The 17,391-nt window shown below is 43.4% G+C and overlaps 1 protein-coding gene across 14 annotated transcripts in view; it reads right to left on the reverse strand.

Moving 5' to 3' along the window:
* Positions 1–17,391, reverse strand: part of PRRC2C (proline rich coiled-coil 2C) — a 69,868-nt gene that overhangs the window by 33,199 nt on the left and 19,278 nt on the right. For 13 of the 14 annotated variants that reach the window (XM_084211627.1, XM_084211621.1, XM_084211622.1 and 10 more), the window contains exons 4-16: positions 15,903–16,009; positions 12,851–12,982; positions 10,725–10,897; positions 10,296–10,375; positions 9,554–9,687; positions 9,385–9,472; positions 8,980–9,121; positions 7,950–8,024; positions 6,629–7,244; positions 5,650–5,819; positions 4,387–4,633; positions 3,148–3,361; positions 184–2,547 (exon numbers count right to left, since the gene is read on the reverse strand). In XM_084211627.1, the coding sequence (XP_084067753.1) occupies positions 184–2,547; positions 3,148–3,361; positions 4,387–4,633; positions 5,650–5,819; positions 6,629–7,244; positions 7,950–8,024; positions 8,980–9,121; positions 9,385–9,472; positions 9,554–9,687; positions 10,296–10,375; positions 10,725–10,897; positions 12,851–12,982; positions 15,903–16,009 (4,542 nt within the window). The remainder of the gene's footprint in view (positions 1–183; positions 2,548–3,147; positions 3,362–4,386; positions 4,634–5,649; positions 5,820–6,628; positions 7,245–7,949; positions 8,025–8,979; positions 9,122–9,384; positions 9,473–9,553; positions 9,688–10,295; positions 10,376–10,724; positions 10,898–12,850; positions 12,983–15,902; positions 16,010–17,391) is intronic. The other variant, XM_084211623.1, reaches the window with a different exon arrangement.

Here is a 17,391-nt window from a genome sequence, read left to right on the forward strand (position 1 = left end):
CTTCAGGTTCCAGGTGTCTGTACATAAACAGAAAAAAAAAGAAAGCACAGAGCCACGGGTGCACGTATCAGTGTCTTTTCTACCACTCTATGGATCTAAAGGAGCTGCTTATGGTTTCAACCCACAAGAGGACAACAGAAGACCATGACCCTGTGTGCTTCCTCACAAAGGCTGGGTACTCACCCTCTTTTTCCACTTCTGGGAGGAGGACCACTCCGCCTTTCGCTCCGGGGCCCTGAGAAGTTCCTCCCTGGCTTAGCTGGCCCGTTGTTGCCACGTCGGTTCTGACGGTCTATTCCAGGCCGCTGACTAGAGAAGCTTCTCTTGGCTATTTCCCTTTTTGGAGCTCCAGCATTTTCTCCTGCCTTTGCAGCAACCTGTGCTGCTGCATCTGCTGTTTTCTTCTCGTCCCTTTCCCGCCTCTCATTGAAGTCGCTGCTTTCTGAGGCAGTTTCCCACTCTTCATTTGCCTGGTCTGAAGAATTCTGGTTGGACAAGTCTGGTGTCTTACTTCCTGAGACATCCAGAGCAGGGTTGGAGGGCTCATTAACTGCATTATTAACTGTGGCACTCGTTGTGGAGCTGGTCACCACCTCACTGATCTTGGACGCAGCCTCTCTCTCTTTTAGGCGCCTGAAGCGTGGTGGCTTATCCTGCCTTGGAGGCCGGGCAGGCCTCTGTCTTCGTGGCCTCTCTCTATTTGGATCAAACTTTCTCTCAAATTTTGGAGGTCTTTTATCAATTGGTATGGGACCATAATGCTCATTTCTTCTTGGAGGCTCTCCATCTTCTGGTTTAATGATCTCTGTTTGCCTGGGGTTCCACTGATTGTCCCTGTAGGCTGGTCTCCTTATTGTGGATGGACGTGGAGGACGTCCCCCAGGATCCCTGCCACCACGCCTATACATTCCCCCTCTGCCTCGTCTGGAAGGCTCTCCTTTAGGAAGAAATCCTGGTTTGGGCTTGTTCTCATAATCTCTGATGTATGTTTTTTCTAGGGATCTGTTGTCTACTCTGATACTGTTCTCAGGTTTGAACGACAGGGGCTTTGGAGGCTTCTTGCCATCAGCTCTTTCTTCTCTTTTCGGGTGCTTGCCCTTGATGATGCTGTCTTTGTCTGAGAGGAGGGTGTCACTCGCGCTCTCGTGCACTTCGCTGTCAGAATCTGTCTCCGAGCCATGCTGCCGCCGCCGCTTCGGGATTACTTCAAAGTCAGAACTCTCACTGCGAGTTTCACTCTCTTCTCTTTGCCTAACAGGCCCTGAAGGCACATGCTCTGACCTAGGCTTAGGATCTCTGTAGTGTGGGTACTCTCTGTTATGGCCTCTACTGCCCCGACCACGTCCTCCATAGGAACCCCTGTAGCTACGGCCCCTAGAATAATACTCGCCCCGCCCTCTGCCCCTGTATCCCTGATCTGGGAACCAGTCCCTATCCCTGGCCTCCTTCCAGTATGTCCTAGGTGGTAAGCCAGGCTCTCTTTTTACTGGCCTGGTTTCCAGGCGTGGTTTCTCCACCACCTCCTTGCTCACCACCTTCTCAGCCTGCTTGTCCTCCTTGCTGGCCAGAGCGGGGGGCTGCGCGTGGGGCGGGGGCTGCGCGGCCGGCGGGGCGGCCGGCGGCTGCGGGATGGCCGGGGGCAGCTGGGCAGTGGCCGGCTGGGCAGCTGGGAGCTGCTGCTGAACTGCAGGGGCAGGGGGCTGCACCACAGCTTTAGCTGCTGCCTCGGGCTGACTGCTCTCCTGGCTTGCTGGTGCTGGGGCAGCATCCTGGGTTATCTTCTTAGCCAGAGGAGCGCTGCCGGAGGTGGATCTCTCGGGCTCAGACTGAGACGGTGGCACTTGAGGTGATTCCTTTTTGTCACTTTTTTCAGGCTTGCCTGGTTTTTCACTAGCTGTCTTTTCTCCTTCCTTCTCCTTTCTCTGCTCACGTTCTTCTCTCTGTTCACGCTCTTCCTTCATGTCCCTAAGCACAGGTTTCTTAATAGGACCCGATCTTCTCACTGGTCTGTCGCCACCTTCGTCTCGCCTGCCATAACCTGGCCTAGGACCCCATCTTGTTTCAGACTTAGGTTTGAAAGTTTTCTCAGGTTTTGGTCCTTCTGATGTTCTATTAGTGATCAAAATTTCTTTTTTCGGTTTAATTTCAAGTCTCTCAATTGTCTCCTTTGTCTCAATAGTTCTGTTACTTAATTTAGGGATATTTGCTGCTGTTTCACTCCTCTGGTCTTCTGATTTTAAAGAGTGACTTGAACCATGGGAAATGCTTCTCTTTAATGAAGAGTGACTTTCCCCCATAGGCACCAATTCTTCTGGAGAACTACGTGTAACCTTCTCACTCACTCCTTCAAAATTAACTGCTGTGTTAGGTGTGTCAGTTTGGAGAGGCTGTACATCTTCCAAAGGCCTGCTTGGGAACTTCTGTATCTCCACCTCTCCTGATTCTCTGAAAAATTCTGTCTTTGGATGAGAATCCAACTGGTTGTGTTCTACAGGATAAGCACTGGCAGGGACAGCAACTCGTTCTTGCTCCAAGTGCGTCTCAGACCTAAGCAGAAAGCAATTAAGAATATTAGCATGTGAGGGAAAAAAATTATTCATACATAATTACTCAAATCAAATAATTTTCTATTAAGGATCCATGTTTGCCCTAGGAAGTAACAGGAAATAATTTTTAATGGAGCCACCAACTATGGTGCCACCAGATAGTAGCAGAATAAAAAGAACTTCTGAATACTTCTAAGAAGCAGAGGAAAATCCTGACCATTCACCGTGGATCAAAGGCCAAAAGGGACTTTTGCTTTATACTGCTTGTACTTAACACACCACTTCTGAAACAAATACACATTACACTAAAGTTCTCTAAAATGGGAAGAACTGAGTGCAAATGGAGGAGAACACTATTCTGCAAAACTGCAAATTCAAAATATTCTGGCAAATAACATTCATCTAGGCTAAACAAGGACTAAATTGTCTTTCTACATCCTGCTACAGAGCAGGGTCTTCTGTTTTGTACAACAGCACCAAGCACTTTGCATCCCCCAGTCACAACTCGTCCTTTCAAGTTTTGAGTGAAGCGAAACCCCAGTCAGACAAAACTGGATTTTACAACCTTTGTGGCTTTGAGAGTGGCACAACTCAGGCTTACCTCAAATCATCAGGCTCTTCTAAGACCTTGGGAGGAGAAGTGGACTGCTGAGATTCTGCGTGGGGATAGGGCTCTGAGCCCCACATCATGCGCGGCTCTGACAGAGGCACGCTGTGCTCCCTGGCAGAGCGAGCCATGTGCTCAAACGAATCTGAACCAGCTGCTGAGCCCTCCAGCTGCTCTCTTCTCATCAGTGGCTTGGGAGGCATAATTCCTGTGGCAGAGTGAAGTTCAACAATTGAGACTAATTTAACACTAGCAAAGAAAATGACCTCAATACAAACAAAGCCTGTCAGGAGGTACCAAGGAATGCTGTTCTCTCCCCTCCAATCTCCTTCCCTTTGAAACCAAATGTCTATTCCCTGCCAGCAGATCTCAGACTGACTAAATCACACTCAACACTTGTATCCTATGTCCCAAAAAAAGGAAAAAGCGTCTGCTTTCACTATAAAGAGAAGAACCAGGCCTGTGGACCTGTAAACTCATGCATGAAGATTGTGCTGTAACATCTGAATGGCAAAAGGCAAGGAGAGTGTGCACACAGTTTTTTATACTCTATTACTCCAGCTTTTTCCTTTGTACCATTTCAAAGAAATTCTGTAGTTTTCACTATCTCTGTTATTTCCTCCATTCCTTCCTTGCACTCACTGAGGATACCCTTTCCCTTGCTCTTTAGTTGGGCAGGTATCTTCATTACATTACATGACAGACTTCTATTATTTATACCCAAGAGCTTTCCTAACTGCAAATCAGATGGCCATTCCACAAATTAAAAAGGACTTTTTAGGGTCAAGAGTCCAAAACCACAAATTTATTAAGACACTGAAGCTGTTAATATGTTTAATGGGAAAAGTTTAATGGGATTTTTTAGGAAGCAATGTAGTGCCAAGTGCTAAGATGTAATGAAACACAAATGGTAAATACACTTTTTCTCAGTTCAACCTAACTCTTGTCAGCTTTCTGTGTCTAACTAAGAAATGCTTATGCTGACATTCTCAATCATCTTAACTGTCACTCACATGCCTGCAGTGTCACAGCTGGGATTTTACTTTATAGTCAAAGGTATACATTCTCATAGGAATACAATTTTAGTCACATATGCCTACAATCTATTTTGTCTCAAACAATAAAATAATGTAGATTTCTTCTTAAAAACCCACTAAACAAAGAGTGGTCAAGGAAAGACTTTTAGCTCAAAATCAACTAAGTTTAACAACAAAAAAATGTTTCCAGGTTTACCTGGATGAATAGGAGGCATATCCATGGCAGGTCTTCCCGACATCATCCGCGGGTCCATGTAGGATTGCATCATGAGCCAGCGGGGGTCGAAGCCCATGGAAGCCAAATGTTGGGGATGGGGCTGCATGGGCTGGTAGAGGGGTCTGTGCTGGGGGGGTGGGACAGGGCCACTGGAAGGCTGGGAGGGAGCAGATTGTGGAAGGACACCTTGCTGCTGTTGCTGCCACTGCTGCTGTTTCATTTGCTCCTGCAGATGGAAAAACCAGTATTACAGTATAGGAGTGTGCTTCTTGTTGATGGAGTGACGAAACTATTTTTTGTCTTTTTAAAAAGGAAAGGAGGCCTGAAGGACTTTACCTCAAACTTAAGGACATAGGCCTGAAGGACTTTACCTCAAACCTAAGGACAGTTAATTGGACAGAAGCCATAAAGTCTTGCTTAGGCAATTGACTAGAAAAAGAAGTGAACAAAGAAACTAATAGTTTTTGTGAGGTGTTTTACTAAGAGCAAAGACCTCCTACACTTAGCTTAGTTTTTCTCTGTTTCTTATTTTGCCTTTTATTAAACTTTTTTGTTTCCAACACCGTAACAAAAACCATCCAGCTGATTTTTATGCCTCCAAAAGTAGCTGAGCTATCTTAGGTGTGTTATAGGCCTCTGAGAGCTTATGAGACCTAGCTCGAGGAGGCTACTATAACATTACAGGACTTTTTGATAAGATGAAGACTTGAGCACAGCTTTAATAATCCTTGGAAACAACTAGTAAAATTATCTCCAGGACAGCAAGTGTTCTGAAAGTTAATTGTGAACATGCATCAGGATAATGTAGGAGAAAAGGGAGAAAACCAGACTGGACAACTTACAATAGCTACAGCTTAACTGGTGTGCAGCTGAGACACAGAACAACCTACAATTTGTGCATGTCATTAATGCAAAGTGCTCCTTAGACCACAGGACCCAAATTTAACTGTGAGTGTCACACCCTTTTAGGATAAGCTGCAGAAACAATCATCAGACTTCAGGTTCCACAGGTAAGCCCAGGGCAATGCCTGTGTGGGCCAGTTTCAAAGCCTCTCTAGCCCACTTACAGACCTCGCAAGTGACAAAAAGTGTTTCAGGCAGAGCAATTCCTGCCAATATGATTTTCTAGAAGCTGGGAAGCAAAAACTCAGGATTTCTGAATTCCTTTGGTCACCTTCTTCAGAATGAGGCAGAATACAGCATTCTTTAAATAAGCCTCCTTTTAATGAACTGGTTTGTTACCTGCTGCCTCTGAAATCTTGGTGGTAATGACTTCTGGAACTGCTTAGAATAGCCTGAGGAAACAGCAGGACGAGGCTGGGATCCTGAGTCTGGCTCACTCTCATGAGTAACCTGTGAAACCTCCTTCTCATTCCGACCACTGTCTTGGCGAGTAAAGACTGCTTGATCTTCTGAAAAAAAAAAAAAAACCAACCAAAAAAACACCACCTATGTGAGACAACAGTCATTCTTAAAACTGACAATTTTACCAGAATATCAGCTAAAGAATGTTCTAAAATGTCTGCTTTCTCTAACTTCACAGTTTCCAAAACCAGTAAAGGCACAAAAGTCAAGGACAACCCCTCAAGACAGAACAACTGCTGTTAATACACCTCTGTCTAAACTCAGATACGTTGGGAAATCAACCACTGGCATTCAGGTTGCAGCTATTATGTGATTTAAGAAGCGCTGTATCAATGACACCATATCACATTTGGATCAAGTTTTTTGCATTAAGTAAGGTTTGGTTTTACAATCAATTTTATCCACTTAAATCTAATGTAACATTACCAAGCACAGTCTAACAGTTTTCTCGTGGCATTCAAGTTTCAGTACAAAAAATGCACCACATTTAAATAGGTGCCCTTTGTGTCTACTTCTCTATGCTTGCTGAAAGAACAGAATAGCTGAAATAATTTGCACTGCTTTTTTAACAACATGGGTGGCTGACCCTTCTTTAGGAATTGAAGAAAGCCTGCTTTTCTTTCTATATTCCTCAAAGTCCAGACTAAATCACAGAAGCCATTTTTTTCCCCTAATCTTTTGATGAGCTGGGCAAACAGGCTTAGCTCAAAGGACAGTTATCAGCTGTAATGCGCCAGGAAAATAATTGGTCTAGATGCACTAGGTTAATTAGGTATGCAAATGAGACTTCTAGACAACAGCTATGCTCAGTGACTCAGCTTTAAGAAGGACAACTCCTACTTGTGCGCAAGCATACCTTTTTCTTCCTTGTTATTCTTGGTTTCACTTTCTTGTTTTTCTACTACAGGTGTTGCCACAGGTTCTACAGGCTCAGGAACCTCATGTGCTGGTTTCTCCTCTTCTTTCTCTTTCTCATTCTCCTTCTCTTCTTTCTCCACCTCTTTTTCCTTCTCCTTCTCCACTTCTTGTTCTTTTGCCTTCTCCAGTTTTTCTTTTTCTTCTTTTTCCTTTTCCTTCTCCTTTTCCCTCTCTTTCTCCTTTTCCTTCTCCCTCTCTTTTTCTCGCTCCCTCTCCCGCTCCCTCTCCTTTTCCCTCTCCCGCTCCCGTTCTCTCTCCCTCTCCCTTTCTCTCTCCCTCTCCCTCTCTCTCTCTTTCAGAGGGTCTTCCCGGGAGGGTTTTGTCACGCAGCCGAATTTCTCGTTTAACCGTTTGAGCTTTTCAGCACAAGCTGCTTTTCTCTGCTCTTCCATTCTCCTCTCTTCCTCTTCTCGCCGCTTACGGGCTCGCTCCACCGCGGCCGATATTTCTGACTGCTGCCTCCTCCTCTGCTTCCAAATCTCATCTTCATCTGGTACTGGTTTAGGGGGAAAGGGTCCCTGCCTTCCCATCTGCCGGTCAGGGGGAGGAGGGTGCTGCAGGAAGAAAATCAGTCAGATTCAACACATGTTATATAAGCAGCCAATTGAAATACACTTTAACTATTTGTCAACACATGTGCATCTGCATCTTTAAAAAGCAATACTTGGAAGAAAAAGCCAGCCCCATCTTCCTGATCTGGTTCAGACTCTCACAACAAGAGCTCAGAAAGGAGAGGTAGAGAATCACTTGGGCTCATGTCTGCTCTCCTCCCCATCACCATGAAGGCAAAGTGACAACAAAGATAATAAACATATTTTAGATTTGGTTACAGGCTGCTCTAAATCTCAGACAGAAGTCCCTCAAGGAGCCAAGGAATTTCAAGGTAGCTTAGGATACGAGAGGTGTTAGTTCACATTTCATTTGGGACTCCATCTCCTCATCTGTCTTGGAAGCCATCCCTCCAGCACTGTTCCCCTGCTCCTGTCCTCTCCAGTTCCCAAGTGGGGCTGGATAACTAAAAGCTCCTGAAATTCTTGTGCATTTCATATGGCACTTATAAGATGGGGCAGCTTTACACAATGGCAGCGTGGCTGTGTGGGAGTCCCCTTCCTACAAGCCCCAGGCACTACTATCATTTTACTTGCCAAAGGAAAGTTTTATTATGTGAAGCATATTTTTACTTTTCTTAGTCTAAATCCCTCCACCACAGACTAAAGAATTTAACTCAAGGAAATAAGGACAATTCTAATCCTTCTTACCGGCGGTAGAATGGATTTTGGAGGAAGAGCAGGGCCACCTCTTTCATGTAGAGAAGGCTGTGGTGGACCTCGATCCTGTTGGATCAAACACAGTACCAAGGTTAAGCAAGCTTCTAACCACAGCCAAGCTGAAAAATTTTAATTTACTCTTTTCTACTGCATTAAGATACTCCATCTAACAAGGCATCTGCATTCAACACAAATCTACACATGAAACAAGGGTAAAAACATTTTCACTTTTATGTACTGAGAGCTGAACAATTCAAGTTTATGTTCCTGCATCATTTTTCTTTAGATTCAATGTAGCATCAAACCTTAAAGAACAGTGTGATCTTTAATACAGAGAGAAAGTGCAAGTAAAACTATTCCCAGACTTCCCATCTTCATTATTACTGGTGTCAAGAGAAAATACTTCTGGGAAATTTTCAAAACCAACAGCAGCTTTTCCTGGGGGAGGGGGGGAAATATGGCTGTAGCAGGCATAAATTGAGGTGGATGGCAATATTCCTCTACTAGAGGAAACAAAAACCAGCTGAATTGATGAATTCTACATGGTCTGTGTAAAATCCATTAGTGTGAGAAGTGAACTCACATTACAGCTAAGCTGCACTGCAAAAAGTGGACCATGATAATAAAAAAATCCCCACACCCATGAAAAATGTGCAGGCTATCTATCCACTGGAAAACCTGATATACACCAGAATGGCTTCGTCCAGTTCCAGGGGTGGATGCACAAGAGTATGGAGCCTGTCAGCTGAGCCCCAGTGCCTGATGAAGAGCTCTGCCCCCCCAGGGGTGTGGGGCAGGACACACTACATAAAGCCAGGCTATTTTTGTGCTGCGACCAGAGACAGCTAAGTTGTCTGAGCAGCACCTGATCAGTTAGCAGAGCTCAGATAATGCTTTCAGCAGCTAATGCCTTCCCTCATGTTCATAACCTTAATTGACCTGACAGTTTGGAAAGACACCTGAGTCGCAGCTCTCCTGACAAGGCTGTTGCCACAGGAGCTGAAGAGAAGAGCACACAAACCTGATCAAGCTGAGAGCTTTTGCTGTAAGACCCTTTGGCTGCTGCTGTGGAAACCTGGGTGGTAGACTTGGCATTTGTCTGTTCTTCAGTTTCCTTCTGGCCATCAGGACTCTGGGAATCTTTTGATGGTGTTTGTTCATCACTATGTGCAAAGAAATAAGAAAAACAGAATGCATACTCCACAGAGGTATTCGGTGATTTATCTCCTAGCCTCAGCATTTTTTAGTCAGGATAATTTCTACTCCACACTGGAGTAGACTGGAGTCTGCAGGCAGTTATACAATTGAATATAGTATTAAATTACTGGAATTAGTGCTACTGGAATGAGTTCTTGCACTCATTTAATTAATCTTTCCGAAATCTAGTTAAGTGACATTTCCCATCTAATTGGCAACACCAACTCACCCACTTTCCTTCTCTTTCTGACTGCTTCCTTGCTCATCATCATCACTGAAATTCAACTGCTCAGTGTAATCCACTTCACTCTGAGCACCTGATGCATAAACAAATGTTCAATTAACCTTTCAGAAACATTCAGCATACAAATAACAGACCATTAATCTGATGTTCTTACCTGCCCAGCCTTCATCAGCCTCAGCATCCAGATTATCAAATTTATCAAGTTCTTTGAGTTCACTAGCACTGAGAATGGATGGGCGTTCAATAGGTTCTGAGCACCATGAGGGTGGGCCTCTTCCCCTTGGGCCTCTAAAAAATGAGAGAAACAAAAAGTACTGTCACTACTTATCCACAAATAACAGAAAAGGTCAGCTTGTATGATCATTATTTGAAATATACATTGCTGCTGTTTCAAGCACAGTGAACTCCCAATCTACATGTGTGACCACCAGAATTCAAATAATTACTCTTCCATGTGCACAGCTACCCTAACCTATGGAAAAACACACAGAAAAGTGGAAAATTCATTTTATAGTGCATAAGAGCTCATCTTTAATTGGAAAGCATCAAAGTTGACAACCAGGAGTTGACTACTTGCACTGTAAAATGGAAAAGTCTTTTTATGGGCAAAACACTGGTTTGAGTTTCAAAGATGTTCCTCTAAGTGACTCCTGCTCTTCACAATCAAAATCACTGTAATACGCAGAACTGCCTCAAGTTTTCCAGTTGAGCTCTCAAACTCCAGACATCCCATGACAGTGCTCCACAGAAGCAAAACTTGGGAAGGCTGACCAGTGTCAGTTCTTAAAAAGGGTATAATCAGCATCAAGATACTCAGTGCAAATGACTACTTTTTTAAAATTAAGTCATTAAGTTCATACCCAGACAAAAACCACAACCACTTTTAGGTTTCTTACCTGCTAGGCTCAGAATTAGGAAATCTTGTTGGACCTTGCATGGAGGGAGGATATGCCATTCTGGGATACTGATTAAACATCTAAAAAGGGATTAAAAACAGGAGCCACTCATTAAAAAGTATTACTGCATTAAGTACACTGAGACCATCAAAGGATGTAATGGAAATAAAGTGAGACTCTTTACTACTCAAGTTTGCTTAATATCTCAAGTGGGTGACATCAAGTCCCCAAGGGAAGTGACTGGAAGTGTTAATCAACCCCTGACAAGTTCAAACTCCATGAGCCACATCCTGTGCTGGGTTTCAGTCCTGCCCTTCCAGCAGAACAGATAAGAATTCCATGGAGGGGACACAAAGGGGCCTAAGAAAATCCCACTAGCCAAAAACCAATCCCTGCTGCTTAAGAAGGGTTCATACAACCATCACTCACATAAGGAGGCATCATTGCTCTGTACTGGGATGAGATGGGTGGCTGCTGCTGGCCATTCAGCTTGGGCTGAGGGACCTGGGGCAACCTCACATCCCTCTTGTCTCCTGCCTTCTGGCCATCATTCTGTTCTGCTGCTGTAGCACTGCCATCTTCTTGTCCCTTAGCTTCTTGATCTGTTGGAGAAGCAGAAGAGTTGTTCTTATTAAAACCCATCCCTCCAATTAGCAGCATCTGCATGGACAGAATCAGCACACGAAAAGCCAGAAATAGACTTTAAATTGCAGATTTCCAGGCAGGGATGGTGAGGAACACGTTGTTCCCACGCAGCCCTCGGTGACACAGCAGATGCATGTTCCTATCTGCTACTGCAACAAGCAATGGCCACTTGAGAATCAACAGAAGCTGCTTCCTGATCCTCTTCAGCCCTAGGTCCAGCTGTGCTCCTGAAGGGTCAGAGATAAATTTATGGACTGCTCCAGTTGTCCCATTCTACTTTCCAAAACACAGGGCAATTTTGAAAGGATACTGATTATAGCACAAGAAAGAAAACAGATTCAGCTGTGCCAAGTGGGCCACTGTTGACTCAGTGTGAAGATGCTGTCAAGGCAAAGATCAAGGTTCCTAAGCAGCCAAGGCCTATAAGGAAATTCTCAAGCAGCTCAAAAAGAAAGGTAATGCACAGAATGCATCCAAGTGAAGACAGGTATAGTCTGGTTTGCATGTCTGCCTGATAAAGATGGAATAGAAGTGATAAGGGCTGTACTTCTGGTGTCAATGTCTAGCAAATTGTCCAGGGAAAGTCAGGGATTTTAATGACTTAGCATTTGTGCCAGGCACTCCATTCTTTTAGGCGTTTCTGCCTGCAGAGCACAGGTTAAGACAAAAAGAACCCACTATAGGGTAAACTTAGCAGCAGTGCTCAGATCAATGGAGACAAAAATTCAGAGACACACACTGTAAATTATGCTTCTTTAGGGACACAAACCCTTTAAGCAGAGTTAAACTCTGCTCCTAAGTATCCATTACAGTTCTTGCACTTATCTTTGCTGGGAAGCACAGCTGCTAAAGGGGGACTGACTACTTGCCAAGTTCATTTAGCTTTCTGCTGTCAGACAGGAAAGAAGGGCTTAATATAGCATGTACAGTGCTGACCAAAACTGCAACTGCCTGCAGGAGGCTGGACAGACACACGTAGCTGCTCTCATTTGGTGCTGGACATCTCTCCCTTTTCCTGACATTTTATTCTTTAGATCAAAATCAAGACAAGACATGAACAGGCACATGGCCTTGGTCTGCAGGACCTGACAAACAAGTCAAGGAAAACCAAGACCTGTAACAAGGAAAGGAGTTACAGATTGCTTTCTAAAGTGCCTATCACTGGCACAGGACAGCGCCAGCCACAGTGCAGGACAGGACACCTAGTCCATCAAACTTCATCAAAATCAAACTTTTGAGGGGGAAAGGAACTTTGTTCTCCACTTTTTCTTTGCAACAAGACAAGTCCCAAATACCTTCCCGTTAAAGTGATCTGGGGAAGAAATACACATTTCTTTCCTGAGAGATGTAAACCCAGCACTGTTATAGTTGTTTTCACCAGATCTAATCCCCCACTGCTGAAACACATCCAGCTGGTCAGAGTACTGCATCCAAGAGCTGAAGATGCCAATGCCTTTAAAGGCACAACCCACTCTTTTGGCATGCTGTAGACTGAACTTCCTCTTCAGGAATTTTCAGGCTCCACTCTTAGGAGCACTAACAACTTAAGGCCAGCCCTGATCACCATTTGTGTAATTATTTAATTCTAGGAGAGTTCTTTAAAGAGATATCTCACCTGCTGTGACATCAGCAGCTGAAATAAGAAAATGCCAGTATTGTGTAACTAAAAATGTTCCTCAGAGCACAACTACAGTACTGAGTACACTGGGAAAATGGGAAGTGATAGGATTAACCATACTGCTTTTCACACACCAGGAACACAGAAAAGCAGAATAAAGCCCCAAGTATCCCCTTCTTCCATGCAGGAGTGTGCTGACTGAAACAACACATTCATCAATTTCTTCTGTACAGGGCACAAGCAGTAAGCTCCACACAAACCAACTGCACAACAATTTGTAGCTCACACTTACTCTGTGGTCGTAGGTTGGCTCCTGATCCATCTTCAGGTGCATCCTTATCCTTGCCTGACTTTTCCTGATCCCCAGCTGCCGGCAGACTGGGGAATTCTTGCTGGAAATAACTATTGATTGGAATAGGTGGACCTGCACAGCAAGATATTCACAGAGTCACAACTTGCTGTAGTCAAAACAGTTCAGAAAGCAACACAAGCCTGATCATCCTTTAGAAGTGAACATATAAAGCTTTAAAATAAAAACCATTCAGTGTTAAAGCCACAGTCATTTACTGCCAATATAAGGGGTTCCAAAGTTGTTAAATTTACTGGACCAACTATGACAGCTCTTGAGGCTGAGAAAAATCCAGAAGCACTACAGAGTGACAATGGAACAAGACTTAGCCCAGGGAGTACCTGAGTTCCTCAGCTCTGTAACACCTTTCTCCACTCCTTCCAGACAAAGATTTCCTTCTTTTCACTCTAAAACTATAGTCCACCCAAGAATGGGCAACTACGTAATTGCATATTTATTAATAATTATTGTTCTAGTAAGAAATCTCCAGGACTTCAAAATGCCACAGCTTTTACACTATGAAAAAATATCAGAACAAGATTCTTTGATTTCTAAAACCCTTGACATCATACTCAATACTAGAATTTAAGACTTCTGTTGTACATAATATGGAAGCCACATATATAGGATGTTTTCCTTGTTAGAAGGTTCTGTTGGCATCTGCTTTGCGTCAGTTTCCTCCCCATACACATAATGTATAGCAACCTATTAGATCAGCAGCATTCCTGTGCCAAATCACCAATAATCTGAGTGTAGATTTCCATTCCAACAGCCTGAGTAACAGCCTGTTCCTGTACCTGTCTCTGCTACTGACTACTGTAAGTGACATGGTCCTAGGCTATATGGATTATGGGAGAGGGCAAACTCAAACAAGGATCTGAATATAAGGTGTCCAAACCCCTCCAATCCTGACTATTGGCTTTTTTTAAACAACTAGAACTACTTCTGTTCTCCCCAGTCTCTGAAAGAATCTTTCACAAAGATAAAATGCAGGGATTCCAGCAGGCTTCCATTTGGTTGGTTTTTTTAAAGAGTTAAACACAGGTTAAATTCCTTACTCTGTGCTGTGTAAAGGCATGTCAGCAAATACCAATATTTATCCCTGTGTCTACAAATTTCCTTGAACTCTCTCAATTTTCATTCTGACTTCACATACTATAGACCACACCAATTTGTTTTTTCTTAAAGGACCCTGGACTACTGTTGTTCCTAAGCAGCTGCATGCAGTGACTTACTCAATGGGAAAGAAAACCAGTCCCACATGACCTGCCAGGCAAGGGAGCCCCTTCTGAGATCCTGTGGCATGCAACATTCATGACTGTTATGAATCTGGAAAAATGCTTTCTGCTCAAGCCTACACAATGAACAACATTTTAATGGCAAAGTAACATCACCAGAGATCTCCTTGACTTTGTTTAAGCTACAAACCTGAAAAAGCCAGAGTGGCAACCAGCAAGAAGTTAAAAGCTATTTTGGTAGTAATTTACTCCAAATTTTAGCTGAAGCATGAACTGAAAAATACATGCTGCTGTTACATTTCATAAGTCTTTCCCTTTCCATGGCCACCAAGAGGATCAGACAAAGGTTTAGCCTTGCCTCACTCAAGTTTCACAAGAGGTTGAGTGAGTGCTGGAATGCTCACGAGGCAGCTGGAGAAACAGCAAGGTCTGAAAGCCAACTGCAGCCCAGGAAAGCAGGAGCACAACAGGTGGATGCTGGGTTTCAAACCCAGGACAGCAAGCAGCTGCTGCCAATTCACATCCAGTGCTGCTTCCTGAAACCCTGAAACTGCAAACCCAGTGCTGCATTAATTGAATGAAATGAGGGTGCCATCTGGGCTTGGCACACGAGCTGCCATGGTAACTATGAAATAATTAGCTAAATGCGTTTTGAAGCTACTGAGCCGAATCACTATTTCCTGTGTCATGGAGATGATCTTATCAGCTTCTGCAGGAAGGCTGCTATGCAGATCACTTTGCATCAGTGCTCATTCTGGTTTTTTAAATTCCACAGAAATCCTACAAAAGCTTAAAGGAGAAAAGTTTCTATATTTGACAGCAGAACACTGAATATTAAGCAGCAAGAAATGGAGTATCTAGAATGGTCACTTCTAATTCCCAGTGCAAAAGATCATTAGATATGTGATGTTAACAAACTCCATATAATATGTAAGAAATTACCTCCCATGCTATTAATATTTTATTATTTTAAGAACTCAATTCTTCAGCTGGAAAGCCTCAACTCCATTTTACAGCCATGGAAAGCTCACAAGTCTCAAACTTATGGAATAAAACATGTTGCAGGTTATTTATCATAATGGAGACAGAGGAATTTTAAGTAACCTCTCATTCTACAAGCATTTTAAAAGAAGATTTAGTTCTGAACTTACATCTGTCATGAAAACACTCAAGCTAGGAGTCACACTGATGGAAACAATTTTCTACCCTTTCATCCAATTATGTTAAATAACCCTCGAAACACACCTTTAATGTTTTTCCCAGAAAGAAAACTACTTAAACACTATCATTCTGATACTAAAATAACGAAAAAATTTATAAAATGAAGGGAAAAGTATTGCTGTTTCACATGTTTAAACAGAAGCAAAATTACACATACTTTGCACAAAACGATCCAAAACTACGATCAGAATGACCACCAACTGTTTACATCTCTCCTTCTCATGCCAAAATTGTTTGTATTAAAGAACTGACTGTGATTTGCCCTCCTCACCACAGCCACACTGAAGATTTTATGCTGCCACCATCACTTCGCTGTCAATTCAAAAGAGGTGACTACTCCAACCTTGTGAAAGTCACTCAGACCTGCTGATAAATCCAGTGGCTGGGGATGGGCTCATTTCCCAGCCTGGAATGTTGCTTCCACAACTTTCCCCAGTCCCAACTGGCCTGGCCAAGCCTCAAGGGACTGCTGAGTGTGGGGGTCTCTCCCAGCCCAGTGTGCAGTGCAGAGTTCCTCCACTCTGAGCAGCACTCACCATCTTGTCCTCCTGGCTTGGTGTTGGCCCAGGATTTGGCAACAGGAGCTGCTTCTGGAGGAGCAGGAACAGCAGGTTTTGGCTGGGTCTGCGGCACGTCTGGCTGTCTGGAATTAGAGGAAAAGCACTTGTGAATACAAGAGGGTGAGCACACAAGAAGAGTGTCAGGATGCCTACTGCAAACAAGGCAATACAATAAGGGAGCTGTGTAGCTGAAGAACCAATAAGTACTTTTCCTAAGAAAAGGCATTTTCTTACACAAAAGGAGTTGTTATAGTAACAGTTAAAACAATGAATAAATTAGCTAATTATTTCAAGATTCCATTTCCCAAAGAGGAGAGGAATGAATGAAAATGGCTGGGCAGAAAATGCAGCCAGGCATGAACTGAATTACAGCTTTTAAAGAAGTGTATTGGACAATCAAAAAATCTACAACCATCAAAGGCAAGAATCTGGATTAATGTTCTCTTGCCTTGGGAGTTAACAGAGGAAAGCACTTCAAGACCACCATGAACTGAGAAAAAGGAGGCAAATACATGTCAGGAATTCACAAATAAAAGGAACTGATAAGGAAAGATAAAGACATCATGAAAAACTCTATGGGTACCATGAACTGGAGCCCAGAACCTTAAATCTTAAGAATGGGCTCAGTCCCACCATCTTTAACAATGAAGAGGCACAAGCACTCTTTTTGTCCAGTGTAAAAAACACAGACACAAGCCCTTTCTAGTCTGAAGATTCAGTCATTTGTTCAACCTCCTTCAATAAAGGCTATTTCTGTAACCTGCATATTCAGGTAACTCAAAACCCAAAGCAGTAGTGTCTAAAACCAACTGAGACTAACCCTCCAGCTCCTTAGTGGGACCTTTTGGTAAAACAGGACCTATGGGGCAAATCCTGTAGTCTACAATCACATTATTACAGGAGTGAAGAGAGAAGCAGTGTCACTTCACTGACAAGAAACAACTGTAAATGCTTCAAGCAGATCCTAAAGTGATCCTAAATTTCTGAGGACTACCATTAAGAAATCAGTTCCATATGGGTTCTGCAGTGATCAACCCAAAGCACTCCACAGGATTCTCAGAACTGACAGAGAAGCAAATACGCTCAAAAACATCACTGCTGGGCAGAAACACACAAGCTTCTCGTAGGAATAAAATGCAATTTTCATGTTCCATGAGAGTATCACAATCTAAAAAAAAAAACCCAGTTTTAATTTTTTTCTGTTTTTCACTTGCATTTTCTTACAGCTGCACATTTTCTAAGCAGGCTTGGGGGAATTTATGACTTACAGGGCTGAACTTTGTGACACGAGTGAAACAAGGAACAAGACTGCTAAAGAAGCTACTCCTGCCTTTCTCCTGTTTCAAATACAAGCCCATTCAGAATTTTAGTTATCTAAGCACTGCCCTGAGAATATGGATGAGTGAAAGAACTCAGGTGAATTTATCAAATCACTACACAACAGCCTGCACTATCCAGGAAAGAG

Source organism: Fringilla coelebs (genome assembly GCF_963513975.1).
Source record: "Fringilla coelebs genome assembly, chromosome: 9".
NCBI classification, from domain to species: Eukaryota; Metazoa; Chordata; class Aves; order Passeriformes; family Fringillidae; genus Fringilla; species Fringilla coelebs.